General features: G+C 46.7%; 1 protein-coding gene across 13 annotated transcripts in view; it reads right to left on the minus strand.

Moving 5' to 3' along the window:
- The window catches only part of FBRSL1 (fibrosin like 1), a 552,380-nt gene extending 534,620 nt beyond the window's left edge, over positions 1–17,760 (minus strand). For 7 of the 13 annotated variants that reach the window (XM_074886841.1, XM_074886837.1, XM_074886839.1 and 4 more), the window contains exon 1: positions 16,830–17,759. In XM_074886841.1, coding sequence (XP_074742942.1) covers positions 16,830–17,123 — 294 coding nt within the window. In that variant the 5' untranslated portion in view covers positions 17,124–17,759. Of the gene's footprint in view, positions 1–16,829 lie in introns of all 13 variants that reach the window. The other 6 variants (XM_074886838.1, XM_074886836.1, XM_074886830.1 and 3 more) reach the window with 3 other exon arrangements.
- Between the last annotated feature and the right edge of the window lie 2,034 nt (positions 17,761–19,794).

Consider the following 19,794-nt stretch of genomic DNA (forward strand, 5'->3'; position numbering starts at 1 on the left):
CAAACAGAATAACTTCAACAACCAACCTTCATCATCATTTTCCTGATGTTATGCGAACAGTACCTTCTGAAAAAATCATAACTTTACAGAACTCCCAGGTTTTCCCACCTAGCAAAAATTTAGCACAAATATAAAAAAACATCACCATTTAGTCTTTTATTAACTACAGCCAGCTTCATTCCAGGTTCTCACAACTAAGGCAGGAGCAAAGCATTAGTCATTTCTCCCCTCATCCAGGAGGCAATGGAAATCAGTGACAAATGATTTCCGTTATTGGCAAACACAACTCAACTTCAATGCCACTTTTACCTACTAAGATACCAATTATTTTCCTGCTGGAAGTATTGATAATTTTATTCTAATGCCTTCTTCGTGGGATATGAAATTAAATCAACTCAGGCAGAACTGTAGAAGAATATAGGAGGCAAAGCAGAACAGCTCTGTATAAAACCTCACACTCAAATGTTTAGACTTCAATGATGCCATGCCAGCAAGCTTTCTATTAAACACTTCAATAAAGCAGGAAAGTTAAAGCCTTGAATATTCTCCCTTCTAGGCACAGAGCAAATGGATCAGTTGCTAGTAATTATTTGCTTTCCCTGTGCTTCAGGCATTCCCATCTGTGAAATGGGCCTAATATCTTCATTAATCTAGACAGTAACTGTTAAGTCCTACATAGGAGTTGATATACCACCATCATTTCTTATCTTGAGATTTATAACCAAACACCATATTCTATTCATATTTTCAGCCCAAAATGTAAGTGCTTGACCTTAAAAAGTACACAGGCAAATCAGCCTCCCAGCTGCACAAAGCTGTACTTGCTCATACCAAACCAACAGCTCTAGGCAGGATGTAAAAGAATGTTTGCACACATGAAGCTATAGGGGAAACCAAAGCAAAAAGACAGTCCTGTGTCCGACACTACCTAATTATGAGATTACTGAGGGAAGCTTGTGGCTTTCCTATAGTTCAATTTCAAGTCCATCTTCCCACTGGAGCTGGGAGTCCAGGGCATAACCAACTGCCTCTTCTGCAACTGGGGTCAGGAAAGCCCTGGCTCCAGACAGGTTTCTCCCATGCATTTCTGGCAGGTGCTTTCCCATCTTCTCTCTCCTTGCGTTTTCTGATGAATCCATATGCGCTGCTGGAGATGGGATTTGGCATGCACGCTCAGATATAAAAACCCTCTGCCCAGATGTGCTAATCCCCTGTGGCAACCCACTTCACCACACATGACCTCCAATGGCATGATTTGACAAGGTCAATGACTACTGTGCCACAGAGGTTACTTATGCTCACTGAAGTCTCCGATGTGCACACAAGAGTGTCCCTCCCCCTCTTTTAATGCAATTAAATGCTTTTTATTTAGAAATTTGCACAATTTACATGCAATTTTCTCACCCTCCCCACACAACCAGCCTCCATTAAAAGCATTTTCTACAGCAGAGCCAGCATTTAGCTGGGCTCAAACACTGATCTTATCCTCCTGACACTTTCTTCAATCTCTCAGTGGGATTACAGCAGGGAAAATGACACTGATGAGAGGAGCTGCTTCTTCCCCCACTCTTTGGATTTAATATCCAATACAGGCTTCTCCTTTATACAACACATGCACAGGATACACTACAGAAAGATAGGAGGAGAAAAAAAGAACAGAAGGCTAAAAAAAAAAAAAGGAATTCTTGTGTGAACTGAGCTACAAATGCGATTTACAGACTGAACTACTTTTAAACCTTCTGCCATCAAGAGGGTTAGATACCTCATCCACTCCAAGCACCCGACCAAGCACAAACAAAAGCTTCTCTCTTCTTTCTCCCTGTCACATTGAAACTAATCAGTGAAAACAAGGTAGAAACTGGGTTTTCAGAGCAATTAACTCACAAGTAAGGTTTTATCTTTCCAAGTAATCCTTTCTACCTTCAGCCACTCCCCATTACCCCATATATGACCACATCATCCCAACTTCACAAACTTAACTGAGACCAGAGTCATTCAAGGACCATCATCATCTTACACCACCCATTCCAGCGGACCCTCGACTTAGAAGATGACCTGGAACATGGAAAGAACATGTAGCTGTAATCCTGCTACAAAAGCTCAGGCCATATTTGCAGGGTTTCTTCAACCAATCCGCATCCCCCTCTGCCCTGCGTCCTGCCTCCCCTGTGCCAGAAGGGCATTTGTGCGGCTATGCAGTGAGCCAGATCAAGGAACCAGGGAACTAGTTTTCCTGGCACCACAAATGCTAGTGCTGGCACAAGGGAGGTAATTGGGACATGTAGCCAGGGCAGAAAAGGACCATCCCCTTCAGCAGAAACACATACTTATGTCAAATTAAAGTGGTCACAGCCCCAGCTCCCTGTCCCTATTTCTGCAAGCGTGGGAATTACCCAGCAGTGTGGAAGATCAAGTCATTTAGCTTTGCAAAAGGGTGTCTCTCTAAATACAGAGCTATTTTCACAGCTTGTTTCTTCTCTCACTAGTTTCCCCTCCCTTACAAAAAAAAAAAAAAAAAAAAAGAAGATCTCAATAAAGGGATTTGGACCCTGTCAGTCACCATGTTCTTGTACCCAGGTACAGAGTGAAGGACATGGCACTGTGCTGTGAGGGGCTGAGGATGGCAGCCCTGGGCTCCTAAATGGAAGGGTGCTAACGTTTTCTCTGGCAAGGTAAACAAACCCTGCGGTACAAAGATTGAACGACTCCATGAAACAAAAGGGAAAATAAGGTCAAAGTAAAAAAAAAAAAAAAAGAAAACGAAACTAGAAGAAGCTGAGATGAGAGAGATATGACAGATACAAGCACACAGACCAAAAACCCCAACAGGCTGCTCATTAGCTCTGAAGCTGAGCACATGGAAAAAGAAGAATTTACTTCTTCCTCAACTGGAATGTTTGCATAATTGTCACTTTCAATTTTACATAATTCCCTTTTCTACACATTTGCTTCATGTCTAGGCCACCACACATGAAATAAATCCCTGTATCAGAGCACAGCCTGTCTGTGCAACACGCAGTACTAAAGAGATTGGGTTTCCCGTTTATTCCCATATTACATTCCAGGAAAAGTGTGAACAATGCTTTATCAGACTTAAAATAATATCGACCAAACAGATATCTGCCCCAGCCAGGATGTGTTTGTCTAGGCAGGTTTTTCTAAAAATCATAAAGCTACGTGAGTATGGTATTACTTAAGCACTAATTAAATACCATTTTCCCCCTTCCCTCCACGGGGCACACTGAACACAGGACAAGCACTGCTCCACAAATAATTCAGTCTGAAGTTTTAGGGTTGTTTTTTCACCATCCCCAATTAAATTTACATGCATTTACTTTGGGTATAGGTTCAATTTTCTTCACATTTAGTGCTGATACCCAGGTGCCCTATTAAAAAAGCTAAATTGTAAGCCCAGATACTGAAATACCAACACTAATTAGGTCTTTTAGACACACATGTTTAGGTGATGTTTAGAAAAATCTACATTAAGATGAGTGGGGGCAAAGGATGAACTTTCAACATTAAAAGGAGTAGCACTAAGTAACTAGGCAGCCAAATTTTCATTCTTTCTTTAAAAATAGAGACAAACCATTTCAATGACCATAGTCTAAAGAGACTATGACACTATTTCTTTGTTCAGGCTGAACAAAACAGAAAACAGAAAGATTAAATGCTGTTAAACACAGATGATATTTAAAGTTCATTCAGCTTTAAAGCTTGACAATGTATTATTAGAAGAACTAGAAAGTCTAAAAAAAAAAAAGACTTCTGTATGTCACTGAAAAGGTTTTACCTTATGATTCAGCTGCAACCCAAATTCTGGTCTTCTTAAAAGGAACCTGCAGCCCTCAGAAAAAGCCATTTGAATGTTTCTAGTTTGGCAGCTGCCCGGGAAGCACAAGCAACGGGATGTCGATTCACCAGTCAGGAAAATCTCCAGCCTATTTCTGTTCCTTTCACCAGCATCAGGAATACGTTGCAAGACACCAGCATTTACTCTTTTCTAAAAGGCTTGTTCACCATGAAGACACAAAGCCAGCTGATTTTTTTTCCCCCATGCTTTTTCACTTTCAGCCCTGCTCCCAGCAACACACTGGTTCCACTGCACTGCCGCAAGCTGCCACTCTCCCCAGAGCATCTCTCCACCATGGGGGAGGGAGACCCCCCCACACACACACCACTTTCTGCTCCCTACCATCAGAAAGACCAGTCTTACACCATGATTAATCCCCTCCCAATCCCTAAATATGTACAAGCATGCTGTAGTAAAATTGGTAAAATAAGCTACTCTTTGTATTTTTCCCCCCCCAGGTCTGTGTTCTTATTGGCATGCTTTTTGTGTCTGGGTTTACCCTTTAGGCACAGACTCATTATTCCTATAGTGTTCAACAGAGACTGAGTGAAGAATCCCATTTTGCTTATGTTATGAACATCACAAACGTAATACTAGGAAAAACACCAGTGACTTCATCTGCTAAACATTTACAAACAAGGAATGGGAATTTTAACACACACATGCACAAAAGGAAAGAGATGTAAAAGAACAAAAAGAATTCATCTATTGCTTGAGACAAAAATCTATTCCCCTTCCTCAGTACTTGCTCCTTTTTGCCCAGGTAAGCGCACTGAAACAGTGAAAATTCACCTACTGGTAATTAGCGGAAAATCAGAATTACATAAAAATCAAACCAAAAAATACTCCAAATGAAGGCAAGCTTTATTACCTCCTGGAAGCACACTGCCAGAAGCCGCCCATTTACTAGCCCTAATGCTGAAGCATGCTCCGCATTACAGCATCTTGCCACGCTTCACCAGACCGTGCCCAGGTGCTGGCCACATCACCCCCGCTGCGGAGGACGGGCACACCGGGGAAGCAGACACCCACCCAGCCCCAGGTGACACAGCCGGTGGGGACAGCCTGGCCCCTCTGGCTCCCAGCCCCACGGCAGCACAGCCCACCAACAGCTTCCTGATAGTTTTTGCTGCCTGTTTCCACTCAACTCAGACCTGGCATTTCCTGAAAACTAAACTCGGTTGAAGTTTGAGACCAGCACGTGAGCTTACCCGTTTTAATGCAATAACTCCACATGACTTGCTTGTTTCCCAATGCCACCATGTTCAAATGGGTCGTCTTTTGGTATTCCTGGTACAGTGCGCAGACCTCCCATCTCCAGGCAACCACAGTAAAGCGGTGGCAGTAAAACCTGCCAATTGCTATGTAAGGGTTAAAAAGAAAGACCCCATCTTTCTGGCAACACACCTGAACCATTGAGTAAACCATATAACTTGATTTTATATGACCAGTACATTGTACCTAACACAGAAACACCAGCAGTTTACATCCTGTCCTTTCCGAGGTCAAATTAATACCCTTACAGGTTGTACCAACCTTACAAACACAGTTACAGAGAAGTATCATAAAACATGCCCCTGTTCGGGCCACATATCTTTATGCCAAAACTACACTGAAGACATGTAACCAGACATGGTGTATGAGTGCAGACCACAAACATATATCAGCAAACAGCTATTTAGTAACAGTGACAGCTAGCTGACCTTCAGGCAGAAACTCAGTAACCCGATGATGATGACATTCCTGGCCCTGGAATGTCTGCAGCATTTTGGCAGTGGTGAAGAAAATCCACTGATCTCTTTTGACCAGGAAGCACTGATCAGGAAACCAGCAGAGACCTCACTCCTGTCCTGGAAACCCAGACATGCCTGCTTCATCTGAGCAATGCAACAGATTGCAATAATCAAGAGAAATAATTTCAAGGTCTTAAAATCCAGTAGCATGACTTACCTTGAAGCTGTAGCACAAGAGCAATACGTGCCTAGAGACCAGGAACTTCATAAGCCCAGCAATGACAACCCTGAGCTCCGCCTGGGTGGAGGAAAACCAGGCAATACGCTCAGAGATTTCACAACCCATTAATGCATTTCTCAGGACACAACACGGCTGAAGCTAAGAAACCAAACGTACTCTGTCTGGAAACAGCTTGTGTAAACATTTTGGGTTTTTTAAAAAGACCAACTTCAGAAATAATTCTTGGGAACCTATGAAGAAAACAAACTACATATAGTTGTTTATCTGAGGTATCACCTGGGAGTTTACATTAGTTTACACAGGCCCCTGTTATAGCAGTTCATAACCTGTTTTGGAAAAGGCATGTCCTCCATCTGCCAAAACACAAGCTCATTTTCTGAGGCAATTGGGTTTGATGTTACCACGAGGCTCTAGACAACCTCCTATCCAACAGCTGCTAAAAAGATCATCTTTTCTTGCAAAAAGCCTAAAACTCATAGAGACTTTGTAACAGGCATGGGAACCTGATCAAGCCCTGCAAGCACTTTTGCCTAGATGCAGATAAAATCTGAATTTCCAAGTCACATACCCTATGTGACTTCGTGTCATCCAGTGATGTGGAAGTAAAGTCATGAACTGTATGAAATCAAGTTACAGACCATGTGCAGCCCAGAGCCTCTCATTTCTGTTTCATTAACCCTCTTCCCGATACAAACAGCATCTGAAACGTCAGTGCCTGTACCAAAGTCATCTCAAAATGGTTCTCTCTACAAAAGTTATGTCGATCCCACAGATGCAACCACCTCAACAGCAATGGAAAGGTCTGAGAAGGTAGCTCAACTCCAAACTCCCATCTAGTACCTGCAGGGACAGCCTGCAAACAGAACCCCCACCCACTCCCCTCACTGCCAAACACACACCGGGGGGGGGGCTGCCCAGGGAGCATTTAATAGGGCTTTAATAGGGTTATCAGTTTGTTTGGTGTAATCAACATTATCATGTGTACGTTATAATGAACATACAGACATCTGTGGAGTTTGATGGATGAGCTGATAGCAGGCAAGTTATAGAATCCATCTGGTTGAAAAACCATTGTCATTTTCAGCTAAAAATCACACTAGCAAACTTGTATCACAACTTGGTACTATTTAGAATACCAGAGTAAATGGTGCTCTTTTTTCCTGGAGAGATCTTGCAAAATATTCAGTAACTTGACACTAATAGCAGTATGGTGGGGGGTTTTTTTTCTTCTTTTTTTTTTTTTTTTTTCTTTCAAATGCAGCGAGTGCTTTAGTAAAGTCTGAGAAAAAAGGAAGGAGGTTTTTGCCTATCTTGCAACAAAACCTCTCTTGAGATATGGGTCAGTTCTGCATCAGGAGAGTTTCCTAGTAAGTGCATGAATGAGTGTTTCTGTGAGAAGCAAGATTATAAATTCAGAGCATCGGTAAGGACTGATGAGGCCTAGGAGAACTTAAGAACCTGTAAGTCAGGGTCTGTATTTTAACTCTAAGAGGAGGTAGAAAACCAAAGCTTGGGAAAATCTCATACTAAGTTTACACTTACAGTGGTACCCAGAGCATAGCACACTCAGAGGGGCACTGCGCTGGTCAGTACATCCCACGTGAAAGACACCTGCACACCACACATGAACCTGAGATGGGGCAGAGGGGAAACATTTCACTAGCAGTTCACACAGGAAGATTTTGACTTTGGCTGCAAGCTACCACAGTGACAAACGAGGCCAGAAGACACCAATGCAGGTACTCGCTCCCCATTATAACATCCAGCACATGGCCACGAGCAGCATCGCAGTGTGCTGTGCTTGCACCCACGCAAAACCCCTCCCTGGGAGCATCCCACCACAGAGAAGCACTTCCCCACTCCGTAACACAGCAAAGCAGGGAATACCACCGTGGCTCCTAAGCACCAACGGCATGAGCAGCTCTTTCATCCAAGGTTCTCCCATCAGCTCCTGCACAAACACAGCCAGCATTTCAAGTTACACATACCAGAGTTGAAAGACAAGAGACGGTTCCCTCAAGTCAGAGAGGTGACTTGAGTCTCCCTGAGCAGCAAACCCAGCCTCTCATCAGGTACCCAAGCAATGCCACTGGCGGCCGAAGTGACACAGGCAGCAATGAAAGGACTTGCCCAGAGCTCAGAGAGGAAACTTGTGGCAGAGTCAGAAAGAAAACCCCGTTATCTCAACTTCCGGACCCCTCTGCTAACCGCCAGACCACAAAAACACTTTTATTGTAGGCTAACATTACAACAAATAGCTATTTTCTGTTAGCAGAAAACGCACTTTGCAGCTTTACTTTTAAAAATCCATTTTTACTCGAACTCCATAGGATTGCATGCCAGCCCTGTGACGCGGCATAAACAATTTCTCCTTCCTTTGCATGCCCCAGTTTTATTAAGTAATCCCCATAAAAGCAATTACTGAGCTTTGGACTGAAAAATAACTAGGGAAAAAAAAAAAAGGGAGAGACAGCAAATTCTGTGTATCTTCATTTGCATACGGATTCCCTCCCTCTCCCTTTCTAAGGTTTTTGCCATGAGGTCTTTTATGTCTCTTTCAATAATCATATAATTATATGATTCCTAAAGTACACGCTGGCAACACTTCAGGGGATTTTAGTCATTACAGGTGACAAGACTTTTCTCTCATGTCTAATGCTCGCTAGGATTTCCTTCCACTTCATTCACAGATAAGATGAAGAACTGAGTGACATCAAAAACCCCCTCCCAGACAGATTTTGGGGGAATCAGCCCTCTTCCTTCTCCATTACAGATACAGGCAAGTGGGCAGAACTGAACTGCAATGAACTTCAACCAGAATGAAGCATTTTTTCAATTAAGCAGCCATCATTTTTCCCAGGCACCACATCCAACTATTTTAATGGCTTTCACATTTTTTCTTTAATTTTACAATCTGAAAGAAATGCCAAGGTTCCATCAAGGACCAAGAATGCTGTAATTCCATTTCTTCCAATGGTTGCAAGTTATTAACAAGCTGTCAAAACACCATAATTATTTTATATCAAGTTTGACTGATTCCATAAACATCTCTTAGCCGCATACTATCTTGAGCCTCGCTCCCCCTGAGTGCAAGTATGTGCTCAGGCTAAGTGGAATAAAGAGGCTGCGCATCCTCTTCGACAGCAGCGCAAGAGACATTTATGAGCTACCAAAAAATCAACAGCAATAATACATTCATTACAATGACATCAAGTGCATCAGCTAAGGTTCGAGATGTTTCTTCCCTTAAAACTCTGTGGGGTTTTAGCTCCTCTGTACAAATATGAGCTACCAGGAAAGAAACTGCAGCCTCACTAACAACAGGAGGGGTTAAAGAAATGAGCCTGGTGTCCAGCAGCCTGCTGAATAGCCAGAAGCCCTAAAATTACCATTTGTTTCCCAACTTGGGCTGCACGCTTCCTCCTAACCTAAGCATCTCCTCACTAAGTACAGGCTAGATCAGGGATACGCTAGCATCAGAATAAATCAATCTATATTTAAAATTGGAAAAACACCCCACCAAACAATTACAGTCATATTTTTATGAAGCTAGAAAGAACATCTGTTGGAGAGGAAGATAATGTGATGACATCCCACTACAAACACTCTAAACTTCATGTTTAGACTAAGCTAATAGTGCACTATATATATTTTATTTTTTTTCTGAATGCCTCTCTATCGCAACCTGTTCAGAAGAGAGCAAAGGCAGGCTTTGCATGGAGGAGCCCAAGCGCAGCTCCCTTGCCCTGTCAACAGTGCCTGGCAGTCCCCAAAATAGAACATTTGACTTCAAATTGCCATGTTTGTGTGGCACAACTATAGATAGCCAGTACAAGATTAAAAAAGCTTTGCTCTGAGCACAAAGGGAGAGACAGGAATGGTGCCATAAGCCCATGTTTTGCAGCCAGTAGTGCAGGGAAATCATTCTGATCCCTTCAATCCCCTTATCCATGCCAACCACTGACCTTGCAGATGCAACTTTTGTTCAAGTTTAGTCCCTTTTTGGCTTGAAGCAAGACAGAGCTACAAAGGAAATGCTCTCCATTCATCTTGGATCATGCAAGCGCTATGCACATAGCTGCCCCTGCACTCCTTTTCACCAGGTATTTCTGAACTTCGGATCCAATCACTCAGCACAAAATAATTAAGCTACAAAAATTGACATGCACCTATTTGCCTGTCATTAGGGCTTGACACATCTGCTGGCCTGGCTGGGCACAGGGTGGGAGAGCCCTGCAGCCTGCGCAGTTGGTACCTGCCCAGCTTTCCCAATTGCTCGCACCAGAGGAACTGGACCAACAACTAACACAGGCTGTGTTTTGCCTAGGCAGCTCGGAAGCTGTTTAACCCTCTCCTCCATTTTAAACATTTTGGATTAATAACATAAGGACTGTTCAGATGCTGAAAGGAGAATCAGTATTCTTAATAGTTTGTTAGTTTTGGAAAAGAGACTGTTTTTCAAGGAGATGGAACAGGGCCGGTAAAATAGCGCTCCAACTCTTCTCTATGTGAGGAGCATGGCTGGAGCGGTCACAGCCCCTGTTGTGCTGAACACGGCAGAGCCAGAAGATATTTAAACAGCAAGAGCCACTTCACCTACATAAAACTCTTTTATACCTTTACCGTGATAAACTGGAGGCATTAAAGTGCAGTGAATTGGAAATTGTTCTCACTTACAGCTGGATGTTCCCAACTGATACCAAGATGCACGTCCTACATACTGTATTTCAAATCTTTATTTTAAAAAAAAAATACTGCATCAAGCAGGACACAGTGTTTCGGTTCTGTTGATACCGTCCGCTCTCGAGTACTTGCTGTAGCGCTGCAGACAAACGACACTGAGCTCCCCACAACCTGGATCACCAAGACAAAGACCAGAAGCTAGAGAAGCTGAAGCAATAAGCACATCCCAGTAGCACCTTCCCCAGCCAAGGTGCACACAGGTTTAGGACCAAAGCCCACCAGGTCTAGTTAAGCCTGAAGCAGGGGGAGCAGCCTGCAGTGGCTGTGCCTGGAGAACGCAACACCTTGCGCCAAGAAACAGCAAGTGAGAGAAAAAAAAAACAACACACCCCAAAACCTTCACAACAGTGGAACTGTCTCCAGCCAGGGTATTGTAACTCTGTACCTATATGAATTTTTAAAGAGGTACAGTTGTGCTATACATCAGCCCTTCTGCAGAGCAAGCAGGAATCTATCAAAGAAACAAAGTGAAATATGCCAGGCTGATCTCATCCTACCCGGTGTCCTTGTTCACTGTTATTTTCCCAGAAAGTAACGTTGTGATAGTCAGTCTCATTCTGTGAAATAATGGAGATAAACACTGAAAAGTGCAGCTTGTTAGCATACCGAGAGGACAGTAAAGTTTTCAGTTCTTACCAGACAAGAAGTCAAATGCACTACTGCAAGTAAACATTAATTTGGATCCAATATTATCTATTATTTGGATGAAGTGGAACACTAATTTTATTATATCCCTTTTATTAAAAAAGATCTTATCTGTGCAATACAGAGTACATCATATTTATTAAATATGATCTATTCAATTTTTTTAATTAATTATATCTCCTTAATTTCTCTGTGGTGGATGGTCCACTTGCCATTTCAGCAAGCTTCATCTCACGTTTTACCCCAGGTTTCAGACTGCTGAAGAAAGCTGAGCAGTTACGCTACAGGAAACTATTTTGGAAAAATTGTTAAGATATCAAGAGGTCTTTCAAAAAAACCCAGACAGACAGGGTCAAGTGCAGTCTGAGCTAAAAGTGAGACCTCAGGTCGTGATGAGGGTGACCCCTGAGCTTGGCTGGGATTTTCACAGCCAGGTCTCAGGTAAGCAAGCTGCTTGCTTCCTCCGATGCCACGGAGCCACGTTAAATGCCCTAATGGTGCCCTGACCCAGGCTGCAGGCATCGCCCCAGTCGGGGGCTGTACCGGCGCACACCCAGTCACTCCTGTTGTGCAGCTCGCTCTCCTGTGTGCAATACGCCCGTTGATCCCGGCAGGTTTGTTTTACTGATGAGGTAGAGAACTCCAGCTCCGACAAACGAGCTGGATCCTTCCTCACCACTGCCCGCCACCCGGCTCTGGTTTGCAGGGCCCTGAGCTCCCCTCAGTTCCTGCCCCGAATGAGCAGATACTTCAGGCTTTCCAGAGGTCGCCCCTCTGTTTTAGCTCTGCCTTAACCACCTCTTACTCCTTAACAACAACAAAAATACCTTAAGTACCCGCTTCGGACAAGATGTAAAAAATCAACAGCTAGGAGAACAAATCAATGGAGAGTAACAAGCCTCCAGGAAAACCAAAAGGCATTTAGAGCTTTTAGAGCACCATCCAGAAAATCATTAGCTTTCCTGAGGTTAAAAGCACTTTTTTAAAGGAATAAGCAGCCATCAGAAACACCAACTTGATACACCATCATTTGACAATTAAGTAGAAGGGAAAAATACTTAAATATCTAGAAACTTGTTTTAAAACACAAGACTAGCTATGGAAAAAACTAAGCTGTAAAATACATATACAGAGATATGATGATAAATGAGAAGTTACATAGCTAGGTCAGTGGAACTAGAACAAAACCTTTGGAACAGGAAGCTGCAGTTAAATACACTGGTTTTCTTATCAATGAGAGATCAGAGCAACAGTAACAGCACAGTGTACAACACACATGTGAAAACAGCCTTATCAAGATAACAGCTGAAGAACTTATGGATTCTGTCCAGAAGTCTACTATCACCATCAGGCTTTCTAAACTCTGCTCCACTCAAGTGCAAACAGCAGAGAAGGGACTGCGATTTAGCACTGCCAGACCTCCGGATACAAACAAAAGTTAAGAGTGGGCAAAGTATTAATCTCCTTAGGGTCTGCGACCAGATGCAGCTGGGCCCTAACGCAGCTTGTAAGGGCAGCATCAGCACTTCAACACGAAGTCAAGGTCTGCCTCTTTTCAGCTCAGGGATCTACTTCTGTACAATGCGTCGCTCCACACACATTGACGAGTGGATTCTCCCTGAGATTCTATAAATAGATTAAGCACTCCTAAAAAACCCATACACACACACACACACCAGGAAAGTTAAAATTTCCATACAGCGTTCCAAACCTTTGCTGGAATCTGTAAAAACGATAAACAACAGTCAAAAAGAAAACACAACCCCTTGTCTTTCCAACTACTTTGGGAGAACAATTGCTCTCAAAGATCGCATTCATTAACATTCTGATGAAGTTCCCTTTTAGCGCTGTTTTTCATACTTGAAAGGAACAGCTATGATCAGAGAGAGCCCTCAACTACCGACTCACTCATTTAGATTCTCTCGCTCTGATTCACCAATCACCTTCAAGAATAATTAGCAGCTTCGTCTGAACGTAATGAATATACACACATGCTCACATACATACCATTCATTTTGGAAGGCGGTGAGAAATCCCCCATTTCTCAGCCCGCCAGCTTTTCTGAGCCCAGCACTGGAACCATCTCCTGGGCAGCACCTGATGGTTTTCCAGTAGCTGCCCATCTTGCTGACCACCTCAAGCCAGCAGGTCAGGGCAAACTAACTTTCCAGGTTATTAACTCCAAAGTCATGTTCAGTGGCTGGGTATTAAACAAAACGGAACACCACTACACACCCATCAGCTGCACATAACCTGAGTTGGAGCCGGATTTATACAAGAAGATTCAGGGGAAGGAAGGGAAGGGGGAAGTTTTAACTTCTTATGCACAGAAAGAGGCTGCTGCTGGTTTGGTCTGTGGGCTTTTTTTTTTTTTTTTAGTTTCCTTAATTTAAAATATAAATCTATATATCAACTCTGTCTTTATGTGAAAGATGGTAGGATAAGGGATCCATAAGTCAGGTCACAAGTATCACAGAAACAAGACACACTATTTTCAGATGACAATTGCCAAAGGAAATATTGCCACATGAGTTAAATCAAAACCCAGAATGCTTAAAATTCACACCAAAAAGCTAAAGGATACTTCATAAAGCCACCCCTCAGTATTAACCTTAACTGCTTATACCCCCACATTAGCACAAAGGAAGAATATATATATCACTATTCTATAAAGTGCCCTTTATTTACCAGAACACCAGTGGTGAGAATTTTCTTCAGCAGGGAAGGGGAAATCACAGTATTTTGAGATAAAAAGAAAAACAAACAAAAAACCACCTTACCTCTCCCAAATGCTTCTACCATTAAGTTCTGCCTAACCATTGAGAAATTTAATTTCCAAGGGGAAGCCCAAAGCTTAGCTAGCCTATTAAACATAATCACAGATCAATGTAACATCAAGTGACAAACCAACCTAGAAGAACAACACAAGAAAGGATCACAACGACCTACCACATATGCAACAAAAGCTCCTTTTAAGATTAGAAATTAAATAAAACAGACTTCTCAGTTCAGTATTGTCCCTAGGCTGTGTACTCACTTTTACTCTTTCTCCCCCCTCATGAACATAGAAGGTTTCAATTCTTATTTATTTTCAAAATATCATCACAGCAGATTTTAAGTACTCTTAAACAAATACATGCTGAAATACAAATCTCCTCCAAAGCAGAAGAAAACCACCTGTCGCATTCAAGTTCACAAGAGAACACAGCTCCACACCACGCAAAATGACCTTGCCGTTGCAGTCATTTACATGGGCGTATACTGCTTTAAAAGTAGTTTTGCCTTAATAATCCCCTTCCCTTGCTGCTTCATCAAATCTGCCAGACATCACCCATGGTCAAAGGCGGCGCTGCATGGAAAAATCTACACAAAGTAGAGTATTTTCTCCTTTTTAGTGTTAGTGGGATTTAGGAAACGCACACGATCCTCAGGGCTCTCCGATGACCTCGAACACAACACACCTCCCAGTTCAGCACCTGAGACACGGGTGAATTCTGCTCGCAGTATTCCCTCCGAGGTGCCAACTACCACCCGAGATGCTGAGGTGTACCCATTCTCTTGCATGCTGGTAAATACAGTAGAAATCAATTCATTTCATGTGGTACTGAAGTATTTTGCAGGAGTCTGAAAGGGGACAGTTTCATAAAGACATATATTTAGGGTTTTTTTAAAGAAAAAACAGAAGTGTTTCCACAGACAGATGTTCTTGGGGGCAGCAGAAGTTTAAGGTCACCTTCTACCCTTGTGCACCCTATTATCAAGGTTACAGCTTGGTTGATTTGATAACAAGGCTTATCCCATTTGAAAAGCCCGGAGTTTTCCCCGTCAGCCCTGGAGGGACTGCACTATCATTTGAATTCTATTTCCTGATAATGTGCTCATCATGGTAGAAAATTTCTGCAGGAAGATGAATTTTACTTTCTTCACTGACAGCTCAGTAGAGACTCAGAGGTTTAATTGGACCTATCTGCTGATGCATATTTGACTAAGAGCATGCCCAAGAAAAAAAAGAAGATATAGACAGCTCTATGGCTTGTTTTAGAAGCACACGAAAGCAGATTGCTCACTTATTATCAGTTCTGTGTAGACAAAGTAGTTGGCTTTCCTTTTCGGACAACACCCCACAAATGATGCCGCGAAAGGCCAAAGAATAGCCATCTCCAAGCTAACACAAATCATCTTCCCACTCAGGCACCTACACACCTAGCACTGCTCAGGGGCTGCTGGGCTAAATAAACGTCCCTCCTGAGCAGAAGCTCAGCCTCCCCAAGCAAAGGTTTCATCGCCCTGACGCCAGGGTAGATGGCCAAGGCCAGGGTTGACACCTCCGTGGGAGCGCAGGGACCATCTCCGGGACTTTGAGAACTTGGTTCTACGAGCAAAACACTCCCGATAGCCACGATGCCACGAGAGCCCAGAGGCCTGTGTGGCAGGAGGAGTGGGCTGGGGAGAAGCAAAGCCCGCGAACAAAATGGGATCTCAAAGTCTGAGCCAAAGATGTCAGAGATCCCAGGGCAAATCTGAGATTATTCATTAGCCTGCACAGAACCCTTCATCACTGTAACACAGGTTAATAGATACACAACTGACAGGAAACGTGAAGCAGGGAGAGCACCCAAAACTTTGCCCACGTTTTTACCACGGTGTGTCAAAGAAAGCGGGTAAAAGCACCAGGATTGCTCATATTTACTGGGAATTCAAGTTATTACATCCATCAAGCAACTTGTTAGGTGCTTTCTCTCAACAACTCACTTCTTCCCCTCGTACACAAACAAAACAAAAATCAAAAGCCAAAGTCTCAGTTTGTCAATGCCCCTCTGAAAATATTAAATTTCCTGCTCTGCTTAACTTAGCTCAGACAAGGCAGGCAGTATTTGCTCAGCAAATATTGTTTGTAATAAGTTAGACAAGCAATATTTTTTGCCAGCCTATTAACACCAGAAAAATATGTACAGTCAACAAGAGATGAAGAATTTGTTCAATTACTTCAAAAATGGGAATTACAACCAAGGGATTATTATCCATTTAAACATCTCTTTTCCACAAAATGTCAAACACTAGCCATTTGCTAACAATCTCTGGAGACAGATAAAGTAACATTTTGGCAATGCAAACACAAACTCCTCGAGCCGGGGGGGGGCGGGGGGGGAAGGAAGGAGGGTGGGAGGGGGAAGCTCCACCATTCACAACAATACCGGACCATCCCAACACGCCAGGAATATTTTGCAGACCTCCGCCAGCCAATTAAAACCCCAAACAAACATTTGACTTGCCCTAAGTGATAGTTAACACCAGCCGGAGCTGGAGGGAGACGGGGGGGGGGGCTGGGGAAGGGAAAGGGGGGGAGCGGGGGGCAGCAAGTTGCCAGCGGGGCTGCGAGCACCCGGGCTGGCTCGTCACCCTCCCGACCGCAGCCCCGCGATCCCTCCGGGCTGACACCAGGATTAATGCACATTAATTGCTATTTGCAAAATTCAGCAGCCTGAAAGCGCCGCGCTTCCTTTTTCATTTTTTTTTTTTTTAATTCCCCCCCCCCCCCCCCTTTCCATTCCCCCCCCCCCCGGCTCCACGGGCGGGAAGAGCCCCCCCCACCGCCGGCCCCCTCCGCTCTTACCTCCAGGGCTTCCAGGGTGTTGAAGCTGGCTATGGCGAAGCCATCGATCAGATCCTCCTCCTGGGAGCTGGACTCGCGGCGGCGGCGGCGCGGGGGCCGGGCGGCGCGGGCGGCGGGCGGCGGGCCCCGCGGGGCGGTGCAGTTCTGGCCGCCGTTCTCCTTGCCGGGGCTCGGCTCCTTCTCGGAGCCCGAGGAAGGGCTCTGGTTCCGCGGGTCGCGGGCCGCCGCCTCCCGCCGCCGCACGCGGTCCCGCTGCGACCTCGACCTCCGGCTCTGCCGGATTTTCCCATCCATTGCCGAAGAAGAAGCGAATTTTTTTTAAAAAAATATTTAAAAATAATAATAATAATAATTAAAAATAAAAAAAGGCGAAGGCCGGGCGCGGGGGGGGGTGGGGGCGGGGGGGGCGCGAGGGGAGAGAAAAGTCGCCCCCCTCCAACTCACCGCTTCCCCTCTCCAGACCCCGGAGCCCTTAAAAATAATAATAATAATAATTAAAAAAAATAATCATCAACAACAACAACAACAAAAAATCCTGCTGTTCAGACCCTCGGATCCAGGGCGATGATAATCCACAGAGCAAGGCTGGGTGGCGGTGGCGGTGGGGCGAGCGGCACACACACACAAAAAAATATTAAATCCACGGAATGACCTTGACAAATTTCCACCCCCCGCCCCCCCCACCCCCCAAAAAAGCAGAGACGGGAAGAGGAGGGGAGGAAAAAAAAAAAAAAAAAAAGAGTGTGGGGGGGGAATCTATCTGGATCAGGACGAGGACACCTCGGATTCACTCGGCGCGGAGGAGAGAGGCAGATCCAGGAGGCTCGACCCAGCTCGGGATAATCCAGGCGCGGCGCCCCCTCCCCGGGGGCAGCGCCGCTCCGGGGCCCCGCTCCGGCCGCCGCGCACCGCGCCGGGGGGGCCGCCGCCGCCGCCGCGCTCGCCGCCCAACTTTCTTGCCGCGGAGCGAGCGAGACAATCCCTGGGCAGCCCCCGCCGCCGCCCGCCGCCGCCGCCGCCCGCCGCCGCCGCCGCCGACCCCTCCTCGCCGGGCGCCGCCGGCGGCTCGCAGCCCCCCGCCGGCGCGGCGCGGCGCCCCCGCCGCCGCCCGCTGCCGGATGGCGCTCGCCCGCCCCAGCCCCAGCCCGGCCGCCCGCGGCGCGGCGCAGCCCCGGCCCCCAGAAGCCGCTCAGTCGGCGCTGCCCGGATGCCGCCCCATTCTCCCCGAGCTGGGACGCGGCGCTAGCACCGCCCGGCCGGCCGCGCATGAGCAGGGCTGCCAGCTGCGCGTCATTCCCCGGCGCAGGCCCGGCCGTGCCCCCGGCCCCCCCCCTTCCTCCTCCTCCTCCTCCTCCTCCTTCCCGCCCCGCCGCCGCCGCGCCACCGTGTTCCCCCCCCGCCTCGCCTCGCCTCGCCTCAGCGGGAAGCGGGGGTAGGGGGGGGCGCCGCCGCCCGCCCTCGCCCCCGCCGCCGAGAAAAGTTTCCGCCCCCCCGGCCCGGCTCCCGCAGCTCCTCCCTGCCGCGGGCCCGGCGACCCCCCCTGCCCCGCTCTCGCCTCACGGGGCCGGTTGAGCCGCCGGGAAATGGAAGGGGGCACCTCCGGCAGATCAGCGGGGCGGCGAGAGGGGCTGGCCGGGCCGAGGGCCGAGTGGAGGGGACGGGGGGGGGGGGGGGGGGGGCGAGCTGGGGACAAGGGACGATCTGGGGACAAGCAGTAGGACCAGGGGCTCGCTGCGGGAGGGGGTTGGGGGTTAAAACATGAGGCGAGAGGCGAAGGTGGGCTGAGGGACAGGTTGGGGGTCAAAGGTTGAGCCGGGGACGTGGAATGAGCTGAGGGATGAGTTGGGGGTTAAAGGACGAGCTGAGGGACGAGGGACAGGCTGAGGGATGAGTTGGGGGTTGAGGACAACCTGAGGGACACAGGAGGAGCTGAGGTACATGGGAAGAGCTGAGGGATGAGCCGGGGAACAACCTGGCGTTCAAGGGACACGTTAGGGGACAAGCTGGTGATAAAGGTGAAGGGGCAGAGGAGCAGCGCAGCCAGAGCTGTAGGTGGGACATGGAGCAGCACAAGGGGCCCCAGGGTGAAGGCCAGGGTCATGGAGGCAGGGGACCCTTCCCGCTCATTCGCCCCTGCTCCCCACCCATCCATCTTGCTGAGGTCTCGTTCAAGCTCTGCAACACAGGAGGAGGCTGCAGTTCCCTTCTCGATTCCCTGCTGCTTCGGGCCCTCTCTCCAGGATCCCCTCGGCCAGGGCTTGGTCCCAGGGCACTTCCCTGGGACAGGGACCGGCTTTGTGCCCGACGGAGCAGCTGTGCAGTGCCCAGCCCCAGGGCCAGCGCCGAGGGAGGTGTCCCTGGATCAGGGCCCCAGCGCAGAGCACGGCCTGTCCCACGTATCGCAGTGGTAGCAGGACCTAATCCTCCTGTTATCGTCTTTTATTGCACACAGTCAGATAGTACTGCACGTTGCCATCACTCCGGGGTACTCCCTTCCTTGTGTGTGCCTGGCTTTGCTCCATTTGACTGACTTGGCTTAATTCTTTATGTCTTCAGCTGCGTTCGCCTTCCTGGGGGGTAGTCTCCAGTTCTGGATGAGAGAAGTTAGAAGGATTCTGTGAAATAAAACCTCAAGAAGTCCACCGAGCTTCATAAATAAGCAGGGAAAATTCTGTGAAGAAGATTCAGTGTTAGCGGGAGCTGTGGAAGGAAGGGAAGCCAAAAAAGTCTCCTGCCACCTGCTCCCACTTGTGTTCCAGTTCAGTCATCGCCAGGGTTGGTGGCTTCCTCAGGCCAGTGGCCCCAGCAGCGGCGGGCCGGTAGCTGGGTGTCTTAACACACCCATCAAAGCCTTTGCCGTGGGGACCGCAATGCCTGCTCTTCCTTGGTTTTCTTATATTCCTGAACTAACTGTAATAACAGAGCAGTCGAAAATTAGCCTCCTTCCACCTAGCCCCAACAGGCC

This window comes from Strix uralensis, chromosome 17 (assembly GCF_047716275.1).
Source record: "Strix uralensis isolate ZFMK-TIS-50842 chromosome 17, bStrUra1, whole genome shotgun sequence".
NCBI lineage: Eukaryota > Metazoa > Chordata > Aves > Strigiformes > Strigidae > Strix > Strix uralensis.